Source organism: Chamaea fasciata, unplaced genomic scaffold, assembly GCF_029207755.1.
Source record: "Chamaea fasciata isolate MVZ Bird 193981 ecotype frontalis unplaced genomic scaffold, bChaFas1.0.hap1 SCAF_6, whole genome shotgun sequence".
Classification (NCBI taxonomy): Eukaryota; Metazoa; Chordata; class Aves; order Passeriformes; family Sylviidae; genus Chamaea; species Chamaea fasciata.
The window spans coordinates 8002446-8028933 of NW_027094091.1; the positions used below are offsets into that span (position 1 = coordinate 8002446).

The window sequence follows — 26488 nt, forward strand, 5'->3', positions numbered from 1 at the left end:
GGGACCCGAACTGCTGTAATTAGATTATCAGATCTCCAGAGCAGGATTCAGCTCATAAGGCTTTTTAACCCTTTCTTCTAATATTGTGGTGTGCAAACTAAATGTTCTCACTGCAAAACCTGGGAAGATTTGTAATGCGTGGAAAGGGATCACAAGTTTCTGGTCACTGCAGCTCATAGCTACTGGTGTTATTTTGTGGCAGGTTTAGCACTTTTCCAGTTGTCCTGTGGTTAAGATCAGGTCTTACATCCTATGAGAATCCCTTGGGAGAGAACCAGTGCCTGGATGTGCAGGCCACCTGTGAGGTTTAGAGGGAGGAAGATTAAATGCTGCAGGATTTCCTAGGCAGGACCAATGTTTCCCCAGAAGCACCCATGCCTCTGTGTAAAGCTGCAACAGATAAGATTTAGGCAAGAAATATTGGGATTCGTTGTGCTTTCCTGTAACAGCACAAAAGAGGGATGGTTTTGGAGCCATGCCAGAGGGTTTCAGGCTGACTCAGCAGGGGCAGTTTAGTGATGGAGGCATTGCAAAGTCTGGACGTGACACCCAACTCTGCCACAGCACTGTGTGACCTTTAACAAATCAATTTCCCGTGATGTCCCTTGACCCCTTGCAGTAAAACAGGGCCTGTATCACTTCCTCAGTCATACTTGTCTCTTCAGATTGTCACCTTTTCAGGGTAGGGAATGAGGTTTCACACTGTGACAAGCAGCTGCTGTCTGGAATAAAACAACATTCTGAGTTATGCTAAATGACCTTAACATTCATGACATGTTCATTGCTGTGGTTTTCCCACTGCTCACATATTCCCTGCCCGGGACAGTGAAAATAAATATTGTCCCTTGTTCCATTTTGATAAACACATTCCCTGACTCCTTGAAGGGTCTTCTTGGTTTCTTGTCAGGTCTGCTCCCCCACCATGCTGCCATGGATAAGGGACACATGTTGGAGAGGAGGAAGACAATAATTTTTTCTCTACCAAAGTATGACAGCTCTTACTATCTTTTGACAACCTCTGCCCACGTTTAGTCACACACTGCCTCAGCTACAGAGCCCAGCTGCTCCCCATCAGCTCACATGAGTTTATGTTCAAGCAAGGACAAAGACCCACCCCCCACACACACACACATTTTCCATGAGCTGAGAGCTCTGTTTGAAGAGACTGAAGAGATTGTGGTTTATTTTCACTTTGCTTGTGAAAGCCACAAACTCACATTGTCTTAACCAGAATGTAAATCTGTTTCACTGAACTTGAATATGATGTCTGGTCCAAATGGGGGCCCTAATGAAGCTTCAGCAGTACAAGGCTGGGGCATCTCACCACAGCTCTCAAGAGTCTTCCTCTCCTGTTGCCCACCAAAGGTTATCCAACCTTCTGCCACTGAGACATCTGATGATTTTTATGCTACTGACCACATAATGATTTGAGCTCAGTTTCAAAACTGCTCCTCCAGGTGCTGCGGACAGTGGAGCTCCAAATTTCAGTGCACCACAGCTCTCACCTCCTGCCATCTCCAGCCAGGCTGCCCTTCACAAACAACTTGTTCTAGGACAATAGGAGAGCAGACTGGATAAATAAGAAACAGTATTTTCCTGAAAACACAGTCACAGAAACAATTAGGTTGGAAAAGACCTCTGAGATCATCAAGCTATGACTGAACACCACCATATGAACCAGACCATGGCACAGGGTGCCACATCCAGTCTTTCCTTAAACACCTCCAGGGACAGTGACTCTGCCACCTCCCTGGGCACCTGACCAAGCCGTGGGCTGTCAGATTTTCCAGGAATGTGCTGTGGAGACTGTGTCACAGGCTTTTCTCAAGCCCAGGTAGACACATCCACAGCCTTTCCCTCATCCACTACGCAGGTCACCTGGCCATAAAAAGAGATCAGGTTGGTCAGGCAGGACCTGTCTTTCCAAAACCTTTGCTGGCTGGGTCTGATCCCTTGCCTGTCCTGTGTGTACTGTGTGATCACACTCAAGATGACCTGTTCCATAACCTTCCTGGGCACTGAGGTCAGGCTGACAGGCCTGTACTTCCCTGGATCCTCCTTCCAGCCCTTTTTGTGGATTGGTGTCACTTTGGCACCTCCAGCTGGGACCTCTCCAGTTAGCCAGGATTGATGATAAATGATGGAGAGGGGCTTGGTGAGCTCTTCCGCGAGCTTCCTCAGTACCCTTGGATGAATCCCATTCCATCCCATCAACTTCTGAGCATCCAAGTGGCTCAGCAGGTCACTAAATGCAAAAGCTTTACACTTCATGAGCAGTTCTAGCAGCAGGCAACAGAGAACACACTGATCATGTTGCATTGCTGGAAGGTGCTTCCACAGTTTACAGCAGTGCATAAACAGGAATAAAGTAAGTAGAACAAAAAAGCTCATCAAAACTTCCTATCCCACCTCAAAAAAAAAATCCCTGGCAGGAGCTTTCTTCTCCCATGAGAAAGGATGCTCATCTATGGATTAGGGCTGTGTCTTGCTTTGAAACCTCCATCTCTGGTGGTCATGGTAGTATTTGCAACCAGATACACAACCCCACATGACAAATGTCCCATATCTGCAGATATCCATGAATTACTGCCCTGGGGGAGTCTAGAAGCTTGGCCTAAATTAGCTCTTCCAGCACCTACACCTGCAGAGAGCAACTTGTCTGTCCTTACTTAGCCAGCTTTTTTTTTAGGATGAGACCAAATCTCCTGAAACAAGGAGATCCCAGGGTATCTCCATCACGTGTAAGACACCTCCTCCTCTGCTCTGCTTTGAACTCACTGCCCGACAGCTTCATTAGATGTCCATTGTCTAGACTAGAACACTTACAGGAGTGTAAATGCCTTTTCCACACATGGGGAATGTAATTTATCCCCATTTGAGTATCATTCACTCTGCTGAAGGAAGGCCAAGCTTGGTTCTGCTCCGTGTTCACTTTGACTCCCTGCACTGTTTTGGATTTGAGGCACTACCCCGTGTCTTCTAGGATCACACTTTGTGGTGGCCCTGAAGTGGTGGGGTGAGGTGTGAGTTCTGTCACCCTCCAAACTGGCCTAGGAGGGAAATGGCCCAGCTCAGCTCTGCTACTTGTTTTAATTAGATATAAAATCAGCACCCCCTCAAGGTTTTGAAGGCAGGTTACCTATCAGTCCTGACCTGATTTGTCACTGTTAGTGAAAACATGGATCAGCTGCACGGCAAGAGCTTTGCTTTGTCAATAAATCCCAGACACAATGGGCTGCAGGAAAGGGGAAATGATCCAAGGAGCTGGGGCAGATGGGGAGACAGCTTCTGCTCTCCTAGGGCAACCAATTGCCTGGATCAGGCCTACAGCTTTCATTTCACAAATGTGCAATCTTTAGCTCCTTTTACGTGTCCCCGGGCAGTCTCATAGACACCACCTGAAGTATATGAGAGCCTGGCTGATTATGGGTCTGCTCCAAAGCCCTCTGAAGTCAGTGGGAGTCTTTCCCCTGACTTCACTGTGTTTGGGGCAGGACGTGGATGACTATCCCTCAGGTTAGACAGTTTAATCATCCATTCAGCAGTACACAAAGCAGATCACATACACTTTCAGCCTGCATTGTATGGTGTTATGAAACGAGATGATTATTTGATATGATTCAGAGATAGCTCAGGTATAAGGTTAAAAAAAATAACACCTTTGATGTTTTACATTACACTTCAGTTATTCCTTGAGGGGCAAATTCTCGTCACCTTACCCAGGTGAATATTGCGCTCAGTAATTTTGGTCAAAAACATTCCATCAACCTTCTTTTTAATAGAAAATGTTGAGGGGGAGAACAGGGGCGGAAATTCAGCTTGGTGGAGATTTCTGCCAAACAGGACAAAAAAGAAAAGGCAAATCCATGTTTTCATTCTTTCAGCAATCAGAAGAAAAAAAAAAGAAAAAAATAATTTGGAACAAAAATTAGTTTTGAAGGGATTTTCTAACAGGGCAATAAAACTAGTCTTTTTACTCTCTAAAAGCTAAGGAGAAATAACAATTTCCCAATGACTGCAGTCTCCATCTGGCACAACTATTTCTAGCTGAGGTGTCAGCCACCCATGGACTATCAGCCAAGCCTGAATCTCATCTTGACTCTCTTTGGTCAAGCTACAAAATGAGCCTTTGTCCTTCTTATTTTGTGTGCTACCAGAACCAGACTGACAGGACCAGCTTCCATTTTTGAGCTGGGCAGAATTCAGGTACATCACACTCAGAGTCAGGTGAGATCTGCAGGGTCTGTAGAGCCTTTTCTCAAGAAGTCTGATGAAGAATTTTTTTTATCTCTAAAAATACAGAGAGGGGAAGGGCAGGGATACTTGTAGTTTCCTAGAACACTGTTGTATCATTTGAACTGTTCCCAAAAGTTTTTTGGGAAAAAACACCCTTCATCAGCATTTAAAAAAAAAAAAAAAAAAAAAAAAGAAAAAAAGGCAATAAAACCTTCTGTACAGGCACAACACAGTGTGGCCGAATTCCACGGACTTGGTGAGCGACAGGGCAAATCAAAGCCTCCACCTTCAGAGGAGAAGCAAACCACAACCCATGGCCAGTGGCAGTAATTGAAGCCCCACTTCTAAAGGAGTTGGCGGGCGATGAAACCCAGCGCGGATGGCTCAGTTCTGCCTCTGGAATCCCCTCCCACCGCCCCGCAACACCGCTGCTGCTGCTGGGGGTGGGGGGTTCGACTTCACTGGCACAAGAGTTCCCTTTGTTGATGGGAGCTGGGTCTCCTCTAGGGGACTGGGCTGATCCAGCTGTACTGGCAGAGCCTTTGTACTGCGGAGCAGCTCAAGTGCAGACCTGCCGTGGGTGCCTGCCCGAACCTTTGCTGGCAGGTCGATAAGGCCAGCGCCGAGCAGAGTTAAACGACCCCGTGCTGGAGAAATGCCACACGTAGGAGCCAGCAAGCATCTGTGTTACTGATCCAACGCATCTCTCGAAATGCTTCTGGACTGTGCTTCTTTTCAAGCAGGGAATGCCCTTTTTCAGGAGGTGTGTGTGCTGGGAGTGTTGCAGAGGTACCAGGCAGCTGTATTTGCAGTCATCAGCACAACCGTGGTTTCAAAGCGAGTACCACAGTTGGGGAGGCACCTCTCTGGACGCCTAAAATGAGTTGAGAATTCTCAACTAAATGAGTGAGAGAAAACTAAAGAAAGACTAAAAGAGTGGAGAAGGCAAAGATGAGACTTCTTGTGATGCATAACTTTAGTGACCAGCAGCTGGGATCCGTGGGCCACCAGCTAATCTGCATGAAATCACTGATCCCCTAAAGCCAGAAGTCCTGTGAAGGACATATTTTACGGGGTGATCCCCAGAGCTGCCATGGCAGAGAGAATGAAGGCGTGAAGTTTGAGCCTTTTTTCCTAAGGAAGGACAATTCTCGGCTGACTTCCCTGGGTCTGGGCTATGTCCTGGGCTTCTGGACCATCACCTGACCCGGGTTGGGGGAGGCTCATTGTCATGGAGAGCTGCCCAACCCAGGCATGGCCTTGGCATTTATAGGGGAGTGGGGACTCTCAGGGTGGGACAGCAGGCTAATTGCCTTTGTCTTCCCCCTCCTTCAATCGGGGAGCCTCGTAAATCCCTAAACGCATGACAAAAGCCCTGCTGCTTTTGAGTGCCTTTCATTAAACTCAATCCTCTTGCCCTCCCTCTTCCAAGATTTGCTGAAAAGAAGTCTCTTTCAAAGGCAAAAGGAAACCTAAAAGACTGCCATTAGCTCATTCACTGTCTCCTCTGCAGACTGGGTGCCTATTTGCTGAAATCTCCTCCCAAGTGTCCCTTGAGCGCACCGGGGGTAGCTCCTCTGTAGGAGGGGCCACATTCCCTGGTTCCAGCTAAGGATGTATTTTCCCTGGAAGAAGCAGGGTTTGGTGCTTATGGCTGGACAGGTGCACTGGGGACACCAGACCTGCCAAAGTCTCTCTTGAGCCCACCACCATCCCTCAGGACCAGGGCTGGAACACTGTGGTGGGTGAATCCTTATCTGATTCTGCTCTGGCAGGTTCTGGCTATGCCCCTGCCAATTGAAGTGGCACAAACCCTGTTGAAAGCCATGGCATATTGCTGAGGGCATACTGCCAGGTGCAGGCCACCCTGCAATACAAATCTGTCAGATTTGGGATCCTCAGGAGCAAAAGTTTATGGGTACTGTGCAGAAACATACCGCGGATGAAAGTGGCAACTTTGAATTCGCCATTGGTTCTGCATCCTGAAACATTTATGGGTGATGTCTGCAGAGACACAGCTGATGGAAGAGGGTAAATTTAAAAAATCTGAGTGGAAGAACATAAGCTGGACAGACACAAGTGTCCTGCATTGGCTCAAAGCTTGCTAAGGTCTGAGAGCAGGCTGGCAGAGTGGAGAAGGGGTGCAATGGTCACTTAGATACACAAGTATGCAGTTCCTGGCTTACTTAGGACTGGATCTTTATCTTTCAGAGGTGTTGGGAATCCCTCCACTGCTCTTAGATCAAACTCAGCAGCCCAAACTCCATATAAAGCCATTCCACACCTGGCGGGATTGGAGCAGGACAAGACTGACCACCTTGTCCTTTTCCTGGTGTTAGCCTGCCCTTTCCCTCCCATTATCGCTGCCACTGCGTCACCTGAGATGGAATTAAAACCAGGAGGAATTACCCCTAAAGCCAGGAAGATGGTATCTGTGCTGGGAAGGGGCCAGGGGGAGGGGGGAGAGGCAGGTTGCCACCCACCCTCTGGTCACAGTTGCACAAAGGGCGGCTGGCCAGTGCCAGGGCAAGTACTTGGTCCCAATCCCAAGCACATGGAAGTCATCTGATGTTTCATCATGGCTTCATTATATTTTGGATCAGGCCAGCGGTTTGTCTTGCATCACTGCCCTGTATGTTCTGCAGGTAGCCCAGTGCAGAGGCTGCCAACTATTTTGTTTTCTGAATAGCCTGCAGGGATGGCCTTAAATCACAGCAGAATGCCTGTATGTTAAACAGCTGCAATTTCATGCTTAACTTCATTGTGGATGCTACATTCCTCATGAAGACACTTACATTTATGCTCTAGCTGCACATAGCCCCCAACAAACAGCTCGTGGAAACGGCAGGAATTAGGGGTTTTTTTAGCATAATGGATACTGGATGATGCATTCTCCTTTCCCAGCAGCAGGAAATCAGGAAGGATTCCCAGAAGCGCTGTGTGGCCCTCTGGCTGACTGGTCCCAACTCTTCACTGTCCAACAGTGCAAGCAGGTGCAATCCCATTAGAGAAACTGATTTGCAAAACGGACTGAGCCTCCTGCTAGCTGGCACCGTGCTGGAACCAGTCCCGCCTCTTTTACTGTTGCAGGTTTTTATTTTTTTTACTAAACTGGGCAGACAAGGACAGTTGAGATTCAGACCATTGAGAAAAACAAAACCGTAAGAGTGCCCACACTGCACAGCGAGACTCCAAGAAACTGCAAACCAGCTCAGATGCTTCTCCTTTGGGAGCAAAGCAGGTTTCTTTCTACCCTACTATGCAGATGAAATTGTTCATAAATTTTTACACCTTTTATCCCAAATGGTGTGAAAGAAAAACCTGCCTCCCATAGAGTTTTAAAATACTTCAAATATACTAATGAACAACAAGGCCAGTATCTAACAATTGTTACTATTTTATTCCCAACAGCTGTTCAGCCTGAAAAGTTTCAGTAATACACTAAAAACAAAAATGAAACCAACAAAAAATTCAAAACAAATAAAACAACAAAAAGGGGGGGAACAAAGTAAAATAAACTTTAACAAAGTTTAAAACACATTATAAATAAGTACAGCTCCAGAGCATAATTTACAAATATAAAACCACATAGAAATGTATGTACAGAAGAGTTACATTACGTACAAATATGTATAAAAATACCCCAGTGTTTATTCTTGTGCTAAAGCTGCGTGGCTAAAGTTATCTTTGGTACTAAGCTCAGGGAAAGAAGATGGTTTTACAAGACAGGGCCCTGCTGTACAATATGCCAGACACAGGAAGACCCTCTGTGGGTTTGAGGAGGTTTTGGGTGGGTGTTTATAAAGGGTATTCCCCTGTGCATTGCATATTGCAGGATCAGGGCATCAAGCAAGGGCATACAGAGGCAATTGCTGGCAGAAGAGTCCTTTTAATACATTGTACAAGGCACTTCATAAGAAATCTCTTCATTTATTTTTTCCTGTTCTCTTCTAAGACTCACTGGATGTCTACATTTGGCTCTTGCCAATACCACTTTATGGCTATGGTTTTTAAACTTCTTGTTCTACATTCAGGATTAGAAACCTCTGAAAACATTAATTCAGTTCATGCCTGCAGAATTTAGATGGCAAACCATCTACATCACCTAAAATTTTCCTGGATGGGAAAAAAAACTTTGCATCTGCCTTCTGCTGGTGCTCAAGGGGTGTCCTTATTTTGAAAGGTGAGAAGATCAGTCTTCCTTGGAAGAACTCCTGGGAAGTGCCCACGTTGAAATGCTGTTTGCAAAAGCGCATGGTCCAACTCCCATTCCCTTTGCAGCACTGGCTGGCTGCCCCAGCACCCTACACCTCTGTCCCATCCCGTGTGTAGATGAGGCTGTTGACTGTGAAGTTGTAGTAGTGGTTGTACTGGGCTCCCTGGCTGCCGCTGCTGGGGTGGAAGGAGCTGTAGTAGGCAGGGGAAGGTCCCGCGACCCGCTGCAGCTGTTCTGGGGAAGGCACCTCCTGAGAAGAGCTGCTGGAAGGGGTGAAAGTGCCACTGCTCAGCTGTCCTGCAGAGAAGTTCCTGTGATGCAGGTCACTGCTGAGACCCCCTGCCAGCCGGCTGCCCCCGCCGCTCAGGGAGCTCATGCCGCTGAAGAAGGTGCTGAGACAGCTAGGGGTGGATGAAATGATACTGGAGGGAGAGGAGCTTTTGGGATGGTCCCTGGCAGAGGGTGAGGGCTCCAGCTCTGGGGGTGGGCTGTTTCCACATGGTTTGCCTGTGGCTGGGATGGGTCTCTCTTCCTCAGCCTTCAGGCCCCCCAGAGAGGAGGCCGCAGAGGCAGTGGCGGGGGCGTTGGGCTCAGAGCGCCGCTTGCGTTTGCGACGGAAGTTCCCGTTGTCAAACATCTTCTCACAGTTGGGATCTAAGGTCCAGTAGTTTCCCTTGCCTGGTGGAAAACAGGAGACACAAGAGAGAAAGTCAACTTAAGTCACCTTCTGTAAAAATCAAGCCCTGCTGCTGACAGAAAAGCAGCATCCCTGTCTTATTCAACTAGCACAGAATCCACATCTCTCCTGCACCTGTTCCTCCTCCCTCTATTGTCCAGTACATGGGATCCAAAACCTGTGTCCAGGACATTTCCACCTCCCTCCCTCCAGTGCCCTAGTGAACCTTAAAGGTATAGGATAGGAGATAGAGGAGGAGAACCTCCACATCCCAAAGCAGAAACAGATCTGCACCTCTGCCTCAGACTTGGCCAAAGAGAATGTGAAGAGGGGCTCCCCTTGCTCTGGCTGCCTCACAGAGGCTGGAGCACTTACAGCCATCTCAGCAGTGGGTGACAAGGCAGTGTCCGGGCCATGGCTCACAGAAAAGCTGATGGAGAGGTGGGCTGGCACACTCAGGCACACCGAGGGGACGGCAGGTTAGCAGCACTGAGCTGCGGGGGCTGCAGACAAGCTGCCTCTCGCACAAGCCGCGGTGCAAAGTGCTGTGCTGGCATCAGCTGTCCCCACTCGCCTCCTCCCCACGGCCGGGACGGGCGCAGTGACCCCACAACGTCCCGAGAGGTTCCAGCCCGGCACGTCTCGGCCCCGCCGAGCCGGACCAGCGCTGTCCGGGCGTGCCTCCGCCCACTCCCGGGCACCGGCTGTGCCCCGGGGCCGGTCCGGACAGCGGCGGGCAGGGAGGGGAGCCGTGAATCACGGGCCGAAGGAGCTGGGCCTTGCACAACCGGCGCCCCCGGGCTGCTCGGGGAGAGGGAGAGGGCTGGGACCGGCCCCCGCCTACACCTCCCGCGGGGCAGCGCCGGGCCGGGCTGGGGCCAAAGGGGATGGTCACACCGCAGCGCCCAGGACGGGGGACGGGGGAACGCGGTCACCTCACTGCCCCGACCCCGAGCGGACGGGGAGCGCGCTCTCATCACAGCATCCGACTAGAAGGGAAGGAGAAACCCGGTCCCAACATAGCGCTAGCCCCGAGGGGACGGGGAGCGCGGTGTCGGGACAGCGCCCGACCGTAAGAGGACAGGGGACCCGCCGGCCACGGGGACGGTGCCGCCCCTCTCTCACGGTAGTGCCGGTGCCCGCACCCGCCGTTCCCCCCTGCCCAGCCACCCCTCCCGCCCGGCGCGGCACCTCACCAGGGTCGTCCTCGTCGCGGGGCACCTTGCGGAAGCAGTCGTTGAGGCTGAGGTTGTGGCGGATGCTATTCTGCCACCCGGCCTTGCTGCGCTTGTAGAAGGGGAAGTTCTCGGCCACGTACTGGTAGATGTGGCTGAGGGTGAGCTTCCTCTCGGGCGCACTCTGGATGGCCATGGCGATCAGCGCCGAGTACGAGTAGGGCGGCCGCACCAGCTTCAGCAGCTCCTCCTGGCTGGCCAGGCTCAGCCAGCTCAGCTCCGCGCCCCCCGCCGACGGCGAGCCGGGCGCCGGGGGCGAGCCCACCAGCTGCCCGCCCCGGGAGCAGCCGTACGAGGCGGGCGGCAGGAAGGGAGCGGCGGCGGCGGCCGCGGCGGCGCCGGGCGGGCCCTGCAGGTAGGGCGCGGGGCTGTTCATGCCCCACAGGTACCCGGCGTTGGCGGGCGCTCCGTAGTCCCCCAGCGCGTACCCGCCCGCCCGCTGCCCCGAGGAGGCGGCGGCGGCGGCAGCGGCGGCGGCGGCCGCGGCGGCGGCGGCGGCGGCGCCGGGCGGGTGAAGGCTGGGCTGGGGGTAGACGCTGAAGTTCTCGCTGCAGTACACGGCCATGTCGGGGGCTTCCTGGGCGCTGCGGGGCTGCGGGGGCGCGGGGGCGGCCGCCGGCGCCGAGGCTCTGGGCTGCGCCTGCTGCAACTCACCGGCGCTCATAATCCCTGGCCATGCAGGGCGGCCGGCGCTCCCCCCCGCTCCCGTCCTCTCCCGGCGACACCCCCCGCCCCGCGGCCCCGGTGGCCCTAGACCAAAAACTCCCGGGGGGCTGCGGCGCGGCGCCCTTATAGGCGCTGCCGTGCGCCCGGACTCCCCGCCCGCGGCCGGGGCCGGGGCTGGGCGGGCGGCGGCGGCGCGCAGGGAGCAGCCAGTAGCGCGGCTCGGCGGCGGGCAGGGAGGCGGAGGGGGGCAAGGCCGGGCCCCGAGAGCGGCGATGGGGGAGGGACCGGCGGGGGAGCTGCGGGAGGCGCCAGGGATTTGGCTCCCGGCAGCGCGGGGGCAGCATCCCCGAGCCGGACCCACCCCCCGTGCTGTGCCCGTCCCCCCCCTCCCCGACCTGGGGGTCTCTCCCGGGGCTGCCCGGTCGCCCCCGCAGCGGCCGCCCCCCTCCCCCCCCCCCCCCCTCCGGAGCTGTCCGCGCCGCCGGGATGGTCGGGGATGCCATCCGGCTTTCCCACGGATGCGATCGCCCCCGATCCCTTCGGCCGCGACGCTGAGATCGGAGGGGGATGAGCATCCCTGCGGCTCCCCCGACGGGAACGCCAAGGGAGGAATTCTCTTCAACTCTGTTCTTGAAGTGTAGTTTTGCCGCCCGTCTCCCAACAGCCGGGACTGAGATCGCAGTTCGTTAGCTTTGGATAAGGAATTTCTTTGGATAAGGAATTGCCCGAAATTAAACAAACACCACCGGCGTCTTAGCTCGTTCCGAGGCCGGAATGAGTTGGAGGGCGCGGGGCGAGATTTAGTGAATAAAAGTTATTTTCGCCTTAGTGCTCCGGGGCAGCCTGACGGAAAGAGCATCCTTTTGCAGAGGAAAAGCTCTCGGTATTCCTAACGATCCCGACACCCGGGATCGACACAGGGGCCAGCTCCGGCAAATCTTCTGGTCTAGGGCAAAGCACACGTGTAACAACAAAAATACGGTCAATGCTGCGGGAGGATTTAGAGACTTTTTCTAATTACCACATACATGAGATGCACATTTCATCCCCCGTTCTTAAATGGAGTTGTTATTCAGTTTTCTGCTGGTAAAAATGACCCAAAAATGCCCTTTCCTGGTGTATACACGAAGCACTCTCTGCAAGTGCCGAGTGTCTTGGTCTGACAATAGGATTTGGGGCAGAGAGGAGCGTTTGGGAAAAGTCTTTGCATTTTATGCCTTCCATAAAACAGTTATAAAAGTGCGTGTAAACCAGTGAAGCTTTCCCGAGCTGACTCCAATCCGAAATTTTCATCCCCTGTGTGATTTGAGCAGGTATATAATAGCTGAAGGATTTTCAACTTTGTATTTCGTTTTAAAACAAGTGAATAAACATTTTTTGAGACAGAAAATAACTTTAAAGTGACTGGATTACAGAATTAGGATTTGGGGCTTTCTCTTTTAATCATGAAGAGAGGTGTTTAGGGAGGTTGTTGGGGTTTGTTTTTTTTTGTTTTCTTGGGGTTTTGTGTGCATGTGCGTATGTGTTTTTTTCTTTTTCTGTTGTTATTTTGTTGCCGTCACTGTTGCTGTTGCTGATTTTATTTTGCATCCCTTGGGGAAAGAGCTTCCCGTGTATGTTTGGATACGCAGAGCAGCAGGACAAAAGTTTACATTACGTTTCACAAGGTGCCTTTTCCCTTCTCAGCTTCCTTCTCTTTAAGATCTATAACAGCTCCTCATCTTTTTTATAGTAGGGTCGTGCTGGAAAATGCCGGTTTGAAGTCTGACGGGACAACAGGCAGTTTACGGGGAAATCACAGCTAGAAAGGACATTTAAAAGACAAGAAACAGGTAGACTTTTAAAAAGCAATTTCTGTCGGAGTCTGAAGAGCTAAGCCGAAAATGTTACTCTTTACAATTACAACACATCTGTGTTTATCCGTTTGGCCAAAACCCCCGCGATCGTTGCAGGAGGGAGAGGAGCAGTCAGTGGTATCGCCGTATCGCTCGAAACTGAGGTTTTTGCTCCAGGGATTTGATGTTTTTGGGCAAAGGCAGAGCCATCTAGAGGAACAGCCCGGCTATGGCCAGGCGGGGAAGGCAGTTTCCCTCACAGGCATGTGGTGCTGCCTTCGAGCTTCCCTTACCTGATTTCTCTGCCTCCAACAAAGGAAGCGGGTTAGAAAATAGTGCTGAATTAGCTCTAATAAAAATGCGTGTCCTCAGAAAACTCCAGCTTGCTTTACCAAATAGTAAGGAATGTGAAACAAAAATAGCTTTAGAGAGGTTATTACATAGCTGGGATGTCATGGATATGCAAACCAACACTTAATTTAAAGAGTGGAGGGAATAAAGCTTTGATGGTGTGACGGCTGTAAAAACATTTAATTTTCTTAATGCATTTATCTTTCAAGTAGCATGCAGTGTTGCCTCGAAACATCATCAGCTCTCAGTACAAACCTGTTGCTGCTCCCTTCTGCCAAGGCATGAGGAGAGCATGAAGAGATCCAGCACTCTGCCTCTCTGCTTTCTAAATGCTGCTCTTTTTCCAGAGACCTCTGGGAGACGTTTGCCTTGCAGAAACGCACCGGGGAGCTGGCAAGAGATGACGAAACACAAAACTGAAATCAGTTTCAAGGTAAGAGTCTGAGGCTACTGTCCATAACTGGGAGCAGATTTGGGGCTGGGTTTCAGCAGCAGCTTTGTTGACTCTGTGAGTGGGCAGTGAGGTGTGCTGGGTAGAGGAGCCTGTGGCACCTCGAGGTGGGCTGAGCTGTATCCCCAGCCAGCTGGGATTAAGTGCAAACCACTCCAGCCAGCTGCCTTGGGAAGTGTTTCAGGGCTTCCCAAGTGCTGCAGGAGAGCAAGATCCTCCCCGTCCTTGCCTGGTGCTGTCCCCACTGTTGGCTTGGGTGCTGTGCCTGTCCTTGTCGTGCACGCAGCAGACACCTTTTCCCTGCAGGAAGACACTGGCTGTGCCTCTGAGGCCCTGCTCCTCTGAACATGTAGGTACAGGCTCCCCTTTCCTGGTGTGGATCTCAGGTGTGTGTGCAGCTGAGCACAGAAGCCTGAAAATGCTTCAGACCTGAGCACCCAGCCCAGCAGTGGGAACAGATACCTGCACCCCCTGGACCTCTCTCCATTTTCCAAGGATGCTGAGCTCTAGGCACAGGGTATGTGTTGGGGGACAGAACACAATAGCCCATATTGGCTTCTGTTGGCTTTACCAGGAGGATAAAGAAACCAGGATCCCTTCAATGGCTCCAGATTTCTGCAGGTTTGTTTTGTTTTGGCTGCGTTTGCAATCTAAGTCTTGCTTTTTCCCCAGGGTTGGCAAGGAGCAAGGTGCTAGCTCCATGGTCCACATAAAATCTGCTCAGTAAAGAGTCTTTTATATCTTTCTCCAGAGTGATCAGTGAAATTTGGAATGAGTTCTTCATCCTCAGAGGCAAGATGGGAAAATTATCTTTTCTCTTGAAGTACTCCAGTGTCTCCACCCTCAAGAACAATATGGAATTGACTAAGAGCAGCTCAAATTAAATTTAAGGTATAGTATCCCTCCCTTCCTTAGATCCAAGCATATTCCTCTCTTTTCCTCCCTATTAATATGCTATAAGAACATCTCTTTTTTTCATTCAACCCCTGATTTGTCCTGCAAATGGCTAACAGAGAATATCTGATGGTGTGGAACTGATTTGTGCAACTGTTTCACTGCTGTGAATTTGGGAAGGGTGTTCTGAGTACGTGTGCACAGGTTAAAGTAATTTTTATCCCTCATCTAAGGAGAATGATGCATATTCCTCCCTTTCTGTATCCAGTCATCTCCTGGACTGAAGTTCTGGCGATCTAATTTTGCCAAGCTACCTTAAGATAAGATCAGAAGTTTTCAAACCCTTTTTTGATTTTTCAGACTCTACAATGTTTCCTGGGGAGGTGTCCTCATCCCACGATGTTCAGGCTAGCAGCAAACAAACAGCCTTGGTTTGGTTTGGAGTTCACGGTCTCTGTTAAACTCTGCAGGCTGCAAACTGAGGGTTAACATTTTGGATTATTTATATTAATATTTTCTCAATACAATTCTATGCTGCTGAGTGTCATGGAGCCCCTGGAGCTGGCCACAAAGCAAGGAGTAAACCATAGTTCATCACAAGCTGTAGTTGCTGCTGCACTTTAGGCTGCTGGGAGCAAACACCCTGGCTGAAAGGAGCAGTGTCTGCCCTGTGTCCACTTCTTGCTGGTTTTTTATGGTGCTGTGCTGGCACAAGTGTTTCTGTGGCTGACTGGGGCACTAATCCGGTTTAAGGAGAACACCCTCTTCGCAATCCTTTTTTTCTCCCCTTTTTCTTATCCCCTCAGGTTAGCTTTAGCCTGGGCCTGCCTAGCCCCTTCCTGAGTGAGAGCTTGTTAGCAACTGATTAGCTGAAGTTTTGATAAAAGCTTCATTGTTTGTAACCCCTGTAAACTACCAGGAGCTGTGCTTTCAATAAAAGTGGGATTAAATAGACACCTTGGGAGTGAGATAGTTGCAAGTGGGAATTTCAGAGTTTTGAGGGACTGAGGGATGTGGCCAGGCTTCAGTAACTCTGTGTGTCAGAAGTGATTCTAGCAAAACTGGGAAAGAAGCCTGACTTTTGTGATTTTTGGGGGAAAAGGAGCCTCATAGGAGACAGAAAGAAGTCACCTGTTTGTGGCTGGATTAAGAACATGTGCCAGGGGTTTGGAAACATGTTTGCAGAAGTTCTCAGCAACCTGCATTCCTCGAGCCTCTCCTCAGGTTTAAGATTCATAAAAACTGTTTTAAAATCCTCACTCTGATTGCATGAATTTAATCCTTCCTCGTTTTATTTTTCAGCAGTAAAAAAGTCCATTTGGCAATGATGTGTGCCTGACTTGGTACTATTGGGTTGTGTCTTTTCTGGAAGGAATGTTAAGCAAAGGGCTTCTTCCCTCCTGCCTAAAGCAAGACATTGACCTGGGCTGAAATAAAGCGTCTCCATGCTTTATTAATTTTTTTTTGTGTGTGTGTGTGTGTAATGGGATATTTGAAATAGAGCCTGGTGCTCTGGGCTGATTGTTTCATAGTGATCACACCTATAGGATAAGGTAAAGGCCAAAATATTTTGGTCCTAATTCATCTGAATAAGCCACCTCCACTCTGGAACGAGTAATAGAAAAGCATAAATTTATGGTCAGCTAAGGTAAAAATAATTGAAACTATCAGTAGATAAGGCAGCGGCTGCCATCACCACCACCACAAGGAAACGGAGGAGTATTAAATTAGTATTTCTTTTCCATGTTTGTCTGGGGCAGAAAAAATCAGATAGTGTGTTAGTTTCAAGTGCTGGCAAAAGAGCATTTTGGGCTCCATTAATAACTAGGGATTATATTAAATAGCAACCACATAAATGAAATATTTTATATCATCCAGTCCCGGTAATTTACAGCCCAGGGTTTCAGAACTCTCTGAACCAGGAACATATTGTGTGGGCCATTAATGCTGGCTTTTTATTTTGGAGCACTGGGAGGATTTTAGAGCACTAAGAAAGCTGATATTGGCACACTGTTTAAAAGCTTTGGGCAAAGAATTCAGTAATGCTCAGACTTTCAGCCCTTCATTGTTAAAGGCAAGAAATGTATAAGTGCATCTCTTAATTAATGATTAATTTACTTCTTAAAGGAAGGCCATGAAACTGATGCCAACAAGTTTATGTAGATAGAAAATAGACCTTGTCAAATTAATTCGCTGTTGTTCTCCAGCAAGAGGGAGCAACTCTTGATGTAGCTGGTTTCTAAAGTGTTTGATTTGTTCTGCCTTGGAGGTGGATTTTATAAAATAGTATAAAATCACCATGGTGCAAATTAAGTGGATCCAACTGGTTAAACCAAGTTCTCAGAATTTCACTATGAAAAATGAATCCTTGAGTCTCTTCTCAGGGAAATTTGGTGGAAATTGGTTCATTATTCTGCTTCTGTCATTGTTTTAGGGGAAAAATAAAGGATCATTGTCTACCAAATGTGAAAGAGTCTAAAATTGAGGCTATGGAGTGTTAAATAAGGAAGAGAATGGTTCACTGACACAGAGCTATCCCTGCCTGGGAATGGGGGGCAACTTGGCAGGGTGTCTTTTGATATGGAAAAACAAAAAGACACATTTAGGAAAAAAAGCTAATATTGAAGAGACTGATGGAGACTGTATCAAAAATTAATAATTTTTTTAAAGGTTCTTGTGGTTCTTGAGAACAATCAGCTGTTCCTTGTTGTGCTTTTGGGGTGAATGAGGCACACGAATAAGAAATTATAATAACTCCATATTGATGCTGTACGAAGTTGTGATGGCACCTATTAAATCATGAGTAGCAGGGTAAAATAACAGGGATGAAGTTGTTTATTATCCAGTTAAATACAATACAAATACCCTACGGGATTTCAACTAAATCTGGGACCACGTTTGTGAGCAGATACCACCATTCAATGTGCAAAGCTATGCCTTGAAGCTTCTCAAGGAACTCTCTTCAATTACTTACAGGAAGGGAGTATTATGGGTGCTTGTTTGTAGTCCATAAATATCTGGGAAGAGCTGGAGCTTGAGGATAAAGGACAAAGTCAGAGCAGGAATCAGAGGCCAGAACTGAAGCAGGACAAAGAGAAGGGGCTCAATTCAGCTTGTCACACAGAGATAGCTGACCACAGTGACACTATAAAGGTTACTGTAAATAAACATTTTGCAGTTTGTTCACTCTTCTTGGGTGTCTGGTGTCTCCAACTTGTTCAGTTTCTGATGAGGGGAAGTGGTCCAGCAAAAGGATTGCTGCTAATGAAAGCTTTGGCCAGCAGAAACAGGAGTCTGAGATCAGTTTGGGTAAAATCTCACTGCTAATGAGCCAGTTTAAAATGTTCCAGCACAATCCTGTGTGCCTTTGAAAATCAGGTGGACAGGCAAGGGAGTGACACCACATGGAAAAACCTTGTTTTAAGGCAGTGACGCAAAACACAAGAGAGGCGTCAGCAGGAATCGTACTCATAAAAAACACAAACCCAGTAAATTAAAGATTTGTCACCTCACAGAAATCAGCCTTTCTGTTCAGGGCTGTGCAGCAGCCTGATGCTCACAGCTTTGTGGGCTCCTACTACTGATGCCGAGGAAGAACCTCCTTGATTTCTTTGAAGAATTTCTGGGGATTTTGCTACCAGTCGAGACGCGCCTAAGCCTGACCTTGAGAGTGAACCACTCATGTGCCCAGTGACTCACATTTGTGACTGACTGGCGCATGTCAAAAACTGGCAAAGGCAATACTAACCAGGACAGAAATGGCAAAGGCCTGCAGGCTGTCATGTGGCTCTACAGGCTGTACATAAGCAAAAAGAAGTGCAAGTGCAAAGACTAAACAGTCAACAGAGCTGAAGAACTCTGTCTGGCATTTAGGAAGACCAAAATTAGCAAGGAGAGGAAGAGCAAGACCTGGGTTTCCCCTGGGGTCTTCTGCATTAATGTTGAAGAGATCTCCCTGCTTTCAGAGGAGGACAGGTTGAAGAGATGGGGAAAATATTACCAGAGTTTTTAAAGATCAAGAGATTTAGAGATTCTCAGTGTTTGGGAGATTATAATGCTTCAGAAGCAGGCTGACGAAAAAAATCTTGCTAGCAAAGGTGCAAAGAAGACTGAGAGAACTGGAATTGTTTGTCCTGGAGAAAAGAAGGCTCTGAAGTGAACTTATTGCAGCTTTTCAGTACCTGAAGGGAGCCTGCAAGAAAGTTGGAGAGGGACTTTTCACAGGGGCATGTCATGACAGGACGAGGGGGAACGGCTTTAAACTGACAGGAGGCAGGTTTGGATTGGATATTAGGAAGAAATCCTTTGTGAGGGTGGTGAGGCTCTGGCAGAGGTTGACTGGAGAACGTGCCTCATCCCTGGAAGTGTTCAAGTCCAGGTTGGATGGGACTGAGAACAATCAGGTCTAGTAGAAAATGTTCTTGCCCATGCTAGGGGTGTTGAAACTGGATGATCTCTAGGGTTTCTTCCAACCCAAACCATTCTATAATTCTATTAAAGGTCAAGACACTGAAGAATTCTGAGGGGCTGAGAATGGATTGCTGTGGCTGCGGCATGGGTCACCAGCCCAACCAGGCACCTGTATGTTGTCAGGAAAGAAAAGATCCCTTGAACAAGGGAAAGGGTTCCTAGTAGGTGAGTTCCAACAAAGGACCTTTCAAACTCTGTATGTTTCCAGATACCCAAGCAAATTTCTCACTGTGCTCCTTGCTGGAGGAGTCAGAAGGTAGATTCATTTCCACAAAGCAAGAGGGACAGTATAGCAAAACCAGTGCAAGAGGCTGATCCCTGGCAAGTTCAGAGATATCAAGAAGCACTTCGTCTCTTCAGTTGCACAATTTCAAAAAAGTCATTTGACCCGATGTGTTGCAAGAGGTGTGTGGAGTGTCCTTGGGCTATATGATATGTGTAAGAAGCTGCTGAAGAACATTATGAAGAGGTGAGGTCAGCAGTGCTGGTCAAGAACAAGCTGAACAACTGGTTCAACACAACGACTGCTAGCAGACAGGGTGACTTGATAATTCACAGTAACTTCTGGAGCTGCCTGTAGAAAGCGAAGGACAGAGTTACAGCCACCAAAGACTTTGGGCAAAGACAGAAGATCAAAAACCTGAAGATGATCACATCTCCAGTGGTGGTGCTGGTTCATCGGACGTGCAGAGTCAGGTTGCTGTGTCTCGTGATGAATGATGCAGGTCAAACCTTGGCATGAGCCAGGCAAAGACCAGGAGGAAAGGGAGAAAGGATGAGAACTCCACGGACAGGCAGCAGCCGGGTGGACAAGATGGACAGCCCCGTTTGTCTGAGACATTTCACCACGCAGTTCAGCAGCAGATCCTTCACAGAGATGCGACGGAGGATGTAGCTGGCACATGTGGGCGTAGATCAACTGAAACAGACATGAAAAGACACAGAAAAATTATGGAAGCAAAAAGTCAGGCTGCTCAGTTGGTCCCTGTCCATGCTTTGTGTGCAAAGAAATGAATGGTTGGGAAGGCAAAACAAAAAAGGACAGCTGGTGTTTGCAATGAAGTGATACCAATTTTGGGAGTGTGCCAGGACTGGGATGGACAGCAGGAGGATGTGCAAAAAGTCATCTCTGTGAGGAAGGTCTGACTGCTGCATGGATGGATAATCTCTCTGAACATAGCCTGTCCTTTATTCTGGTAAAGGGAAGAGGATTAAGATTCAGATGTTAACAGAAATTAGTTTATTGCTTTTCATGTGGGTTTTTTGCTGTTAGTTTACAATTTTCTCAAGAGAGGTGTAGACCCTTATGCCCTGCATTTACACCTGCCTCTTAATATTCCCCCACAGACCCTGTGGGTCCACAATCTGTGGATGGAAGGGGTGGAAGACATAAAAAAAAAAGAACCTGCACTTGCTGAGCACAGAGGAGCACTTGAGAATGACTTGCAACTGCCCTTTATGGTCATTAGTCTGTGGGACAAAAAATAAAGGGCAAACGTCTCTGAAAATGGAGATGGCAAAGACAAGGGAACTGGGAGGGAAAAGGGACAAAGAGCAGATTTTTGCATGCAGGAGTTCCAATTCATCCGTGAGCAGTGAAGCCACTTTGAGTTTCCAAACGTGGGACCTGTGTCACCAAGTCATTCTAATGGGCCAAGCAGACAGAGCCCTGACAGACAGCAACCAACACCAAGGGTGTGGAAGAGGCAAAATCAAATTTCCACACTCTCCTCTTGACAAGGAGAGTGTAATCTGGCTCTTTACAAGTCAGGAGATTCCTGCAGAGCAGTGAATTCACATCGCATAGTCCCAAAGTTTTGGATGGGATCCCTTATAAAAAAAAAAAAAAATGTTCAGGATGGAGAGAACCAGATGATTTAATCTGGGTTGTAGGAAGGGTGAGTGAGATAGAGGTGATTGAGCAGCATCAAAGGGTGACAATCAATTTGAATTTCCCCAGAAGTGATGTTGATGCCTGTGCTGCTTCTCCCCGTGCTTTTTCTTTAATTAAATACCGAATGTTCCATTAGTAGTTGGAATAACATGCTGTTCTTGGGGAAAAGAAAACCCAAGTAATCCCTTTATCTGCTAAAATAGATGATTTCTAGTAGATTAAACAATGGCCTTTCAGCTACCAGAGCATAGTTCAGGCCATAATTGAAGTCCTCTCCTTGGCCTCTCCTGGGTCCCTGGCAGCCAGCAGCCCGTGGAGCCCCATCATCAGAGATAACCTCAGTGACTCTTGTCTGCAGTGAGTGTTTCTCCAGATGAGGAGATTAGTCGGAGATAAAGCATATTACCTGAAAATAATAAGTGATTACAGTCCTGGACTGTCTCTCCACATTCATTTCATGCTGATTAACCCTTGCAAAACTGGCTGCTGGTTGGGTTTAGGTCTGTAAAGAAGAGGGAGGGTGAAGGAAGATTTCCAGTGCCTGACTGGAAAAGGAGAAATTTTGCCCTTTGTTGTCTGTTTCATAGTCTGGGTGGAATTTCTGGGAATGGCAGGAGGCCTGGCTGCAGCCCACAGTCCATGGAGGAGTTGGAGCTGTGCCTTGTGGGGTTTTAGTGTGATGCTATCACTCCCTCCTCTCCATGCTGGTCAGCTGGAAGCTGTGAGGACTAAAGACTCCCTGGCAAGTCATCTTCCATTTACCTGATAGCAGCACAGGAGAGAACACTGGATGCCCAGAACACACTCAGTGGCTGTATTTTCACCTCTGCATTGAGCAGGACTGTGCCATGGGCCCAGGCAGTGATGTGCAGGACTCCATGCTGTCTAGTTATTAGCAGGGGCCAGGCATGTTTTGGGATTTACAGAACTTTCCCATCCCCAGGCACGTCTCAGAGGCTATGAACTTCCCCAGTGGGCAGTTTCCATGGGACCAGTCTGTTACTGGGAGTGCTGACTGGGCTGTGAACACAGAACAGTCCCTGGTATTTTTTCAAGCATGGATGTAGCTACTCTAACTTGACAATACAGAACGATTTATAGCTTCTCTATTCATTCAACAGCAAGAGATCCAGAGAAATACAGAAACCTTGCAAGGTTTTTATAGCAAATTTTCAACATGTCCAGAAGGAAAAGAAATATAATATAGCGGTTTTCTAGAAATTCAGGTTGGTTGCCTAGGGAGGACGGAGAGAAGAAATGTTAAAGAAAAAGGTTGAAAAAATGCCTTGAAATCTGCCTAAGGGGCTCTCTGTTGTTAGCAATGCTGGGAGTGAGCTCCTGTGCTACAGAGAGTGTCCTGGTGGGAAGATAATTTCCTTGGGCTCCCTGCAAATATTACAGATGGAGTCCTGGCCTCGTTCAAGTCCCTGGGAGTTTTGGGAGCGACTTCATTAGCACCATGGCTATTTCATTCATAAAAGGCTCCTTCCCAGCTCCTGTGCCATTACAGCATCCCCTGTCTGTCATCAGGCTGGTCTCTGTGAGTGAGGGGAGAGCAGGTTCATCCTTCTTCCTCTAAATGCTTCATCAGCCGCTCCCTTGAAAACTGTAAATAAAGGCCGCTGGGGATAGCTTTTCTGCTTGACCCCTCACCTGAAATGAAAATAAAGGTGACTGAATTTCATCCTGACGTGGAGCTCCTTCCCAGGCTGGCTCTTTCCCGTGGCTGTTGACAGTTACCTGCCAAGCCCCATGGTTACCTTTGATTTTGCCGTAATGACATCTCTGTGCTTAGGATGGCTCTGGGACTGTAATCCCCTCTGCAGCCTTAACCAATTTATGGGGTAACCTGAGACCAGGCTCTCTTTTCCCCGCGATTTTTCCACTTGTTAACACTCACTGAAGGCATCAACAAACTAAATGCAGAGAGTTTATTTTGTTGCATGCCCGGGGTTGGCAAATGTCTGCATTCACACCTGATATGAATCTTGGCCATCAGAAAGATGCTGCATGCTCTTGCCACACGAAAATGGCACAGTGTTTTATTTCCCCAAATAAAACTGTGCTGCTAAAACAAATGCTTTGTTAGCAAAACCCAGGCAGTGCTCCAAGGAGCTGTTAAGAGCAGAAGTGAGGATTCAGCAAAGTAGGATTTGTCCACAATTTTGCCACAGATTTTCCATGTGATCTGTAGCTTACTTTGTCTCAAAGTGCTTCATCTTTAAAATCCTTTCAGTCAAAGTCTTGATGTGTCTCATGCGTTTGGACTGTAAGTTTTTCAGGGACAAGGCTTTTTTATTTGCATAGCAGCTTTTATAACAAGTCCCTGATCTCTAGAGAACAAACCTGTGTATGTGTAATACAGTTTTAAAAGAGAGGACTCAACTTCATCACAGTGAATGATCCTAGCGTTAGGGGAGGACACAAGTCCTGCTCCCTGCTCCCTGCTTCCTAACCTGTACTATTTAGTTTTTCTAAAGGAAATCTTAAGGCAGATGATTTACACGGTGACGGAAGTAGAAGGAGGATCCCTGGGGAAAGCAAACACTTGAGACTTCAAGGTGGGATGGCTTTGGTGGCACACTTCTCCACTGGCCATCTGATCCAGGAGGTGCCCGCTTCCTAAGCACAGATCAAAGGCAAAAGGTGACTTCTGAAATGACATGCAGCCACCTCTTGCATTGCTTAAATTCTCTCCTCCTGCTTCTGTTTGATCTCACTTTACTTTTCCTGTCACTGGAAGCAGATGGTTTCTTTATTCTCCCCGACAAGTTTAGATCAGCTGAACGGCTCTAATGGCCGCAGTGAGAGGATCTCCCAGTGGCATAGCCAGCCTAAACCTTGGACCAGTCAATGGAAAAGCTCCTCTTCACTGCAGTCAGGTGTGGACGGGATCTGGATGAGCAGATTCGGAGTGGTCATTATCCTGCCAGACTTGCCTTTAAGAAGCAGATGGGGTTGTAATGCGAGGTGACACTCAAGGAAAGCCCAGGAGCTCCCCCAGACCTGTGGGCATACAGCTGGAGGGTTTTTATGATGTGCTAAAGACGCACATTCCCTCTTTATGTCTTGTTAGCAAAGGCTCCTGCTTGTTACCCTGGGCTCTTGGCTCCATAGGGTGGCTCTGCCGGCTGCTGGTGAAAATGTCCAGCACAGACCATGAGATCCCTGATGAATGTGATCACAAGTGACAGGCAGAAGTCAAGCCAATGTCATAATTGTAACCAGAGTTACATTAGATCGAGAGACTCCCCAGACTTGGGTCACTTGTGTGCACTGCTCTGAATTTTTTCCTATTCCTCTGTAACGCTGCTCTGCTTAACTCATGTGAGCCTGTCTCTAATTTTAACCTGCTTCTTCCAAGGAGAAAGAGAAGCAGAATTTACCTAACAGGCAAACTCTTAACAAAGCCTCGGATACCTGATACACATAATGGTCCCAGAGGCATGTTTACTTTGGACTGAGTGAGTGAGTGAAAACCATTTTGGAAGGACTTTTTCACCTCCAGCAACTTAACCTAACGAGGAGAAAAGTGATGTGGTTAAAGGGCTGTTTAAACAACGGCATTAGGGAGCAGATTTAGGCTCTCTGACAATACCTATATGTATTTGCCTTACACAGGTGCAAAAATATGCCATGATTTATATCCCAGGACACATCACACAGGCATTGATGAGATTTCAGCCTTCCTCTGCTGATGGATGATTTTTGGGGGATTATCAGGGACAAACAATTGATTGTTTTAGCAGGTTACAGCAGAATTGCCCAAACATTTGAAACACCACGACTGAGTGCACCAGCTGCCCTTGTCTTCTGAACAGAGGTGTGTCTGTGCAACAAGGAGTTTGACTTTGAGGGCTCAGTCCTGTAAGTGCTTTAGGTGGCTGGAAGAGAGCAACAGGGGCCTCAGATTTAGGTTGAAGGATGCTGCTTGTTTCTGCTCACAAGAAGTCACAAATGCCCCACCAATTTATCAAAAGAGCAGGAGAGAAGGATGAAAAAAATAACTCCATGGGAAATGTGCCCATGCTGGACTGCTGCATGGCCATGAAAGTTCATGTTTTTACACCCAAATGGCTGGCTGACCTCCTGCTGACAGAATGGGCTGTCAACACTTGTCCCTTGAAGAAGAGTCCCCTCTTTGCACTTTGTCTCCTGGTGGTGATAACCTGAATGGAGATTCCCAGATTACACCCTGCCTCTTCCACCAGCTGGGGCTCCTGCTTACCCATCACTTCCCTCTTTCAACATCCTCACAGGGGCAATGGATCTTATTCCTGGCCCAAGGAGCACTTGTCAGGGGTTGGGTTGACAGGGAGGTATGTCCTCCTTGGCCATGTTTTTGTGCATGCAATTGTTAATAGCTGAGATGGTTCCCCCAAATCTTGCCAGTGCCCAGAGCAGTGCCTTGCACAAGGGCAGTACAGACCTAGAGAGAACTCTTGTGTTTCACAGGTGGAAAAAGACAGCAAAAAGGTAAGTTAGGGCCAAACTGAGGTGAAATTTATGTCTGCATCATGTCCTATGTGCAACTGCAGACTTACTGAGACTACAAGATTGGCTTTCCAGAGGGACATAAGTACCTCAGAACACAGGGGGAATGACCAGCAGGATGCCAGGAAGGATCTGCATAGGTCAGGTACACAAATTTCATTGTCTTACATTATAGGTGAGGTCCTTGGCTCTAACTTAAACTCTTCCTATGTGATTTTAAAGGATCTGAGCTCAGCTATCACACATTTGGGCTCACTGGCAAATTCTCCCAAGGTGCTACTCAAACACATAAATGTCTGCCTTTGACTTTCTCGTCCTGGCTGACATGTACTTTGCTTTTGTGAACCCATGTAGCACAATGTGGAGGGGCCAAAAGCACCAGCACTCTCTGAATACCTTCCTGGATATTTGGAGTTGTCATTGCCCTGAGAAACAGGGGCATTGCTGTTCAGGTGAATGGCTTAAGCTCCTAACTCTGGGAGCCTGAGCCATTGTCTCCCTGGAATATTGTGAAAATAAACCAATTATTTAAGAGTAATTTCCTCCTGCAGGTGTTTGTTTGGTCTTCAGCACTTATCTTCTGTCTCAGGGATGTGCAGACACCTATACAGAGAGCAGCCATGCAGGGCACAGCTTTCTCCATATCTGCATTAGCAAAGAGGAGGCAAATAAGTCCTCTTGGAGGCAGAGGAAAGTGAGAGCTGTGAGTTTGGTTCTTATCCACTTCTAGTTGGGATTATGCTAGCAACTATCAGCCCCATCTTTTGATATTTGGGAGGAAGAAAAGGGAAACTGAACAGCAATAGTGGGCTGCTCCTGCATAAACTATTCTGGCAAAATGCCTTTTAATTTCGTGTGAACTGTGCCTGCGAGAAGACGGAAGGATCAAGCTATCATCAAGAAGATTAGGATTTGGAGCCAGGTTTTGGAAATTGTCTCCTATCTCAGTAATGAATCAGACACCTTAGGTTAAATTCGGATCCTACTGAATAAGCATTTTCTTTTTTTGTGTTTACCAGGGCCAAGATTTCACCCCTAACTTCAAATATTCCCAAACACTGCTATGCCTG

The 26488-nt window shown here is 48.2% G+C and overlaps 1 protein-coding gene and 1 long non-coding RNA gene across 2 annotated transcripts; one reads left to right on the top strand and one right to left on the bottom strand.

Moving 5' to 3' along the window:
* Nucleotides 1–7615: 7615 nt before the first annotated feature.
* On the bottom strand, nucleotides 7616–11108 carry FOXI3 (forkhead box I3). Its single transcript, XM_066184928.1, has 2 exons — nucleotides 10325–11108; nucleotides 7616–9130 (listed from the first exon to the last, which is right to left on the bottom strand). Exons 1-2 carry the CDS (start codon nucleotides 11025–11027, stop codon nucleotides 8541–8543), a joined length of 1293 nt encoding a protein of 430 aa, XP_066041025.1. The 5' UTR covers nucleotides 11028–11108; the 3' UTR covers nucleotides 7616–8540.
* Nucleotides 11109–13566: 2458 nt separating this feature from the next.
* LOC136290520 (uncharacterized) lies at nucleotides 13567–15054 on the top strand. Its single transcript, XR_010721171.1, has 3 exons — nucleotides 13567–13648; nucleotides 14418–14557; nucleotides 14921–15054. It is a non-coding gene; the product is annotated as an uncharacterized lncRNA (long non-coding RNA).
* The last annotated feature ends 11434 nt before the right edge of the window (nucleotides 15055–26488 follow it).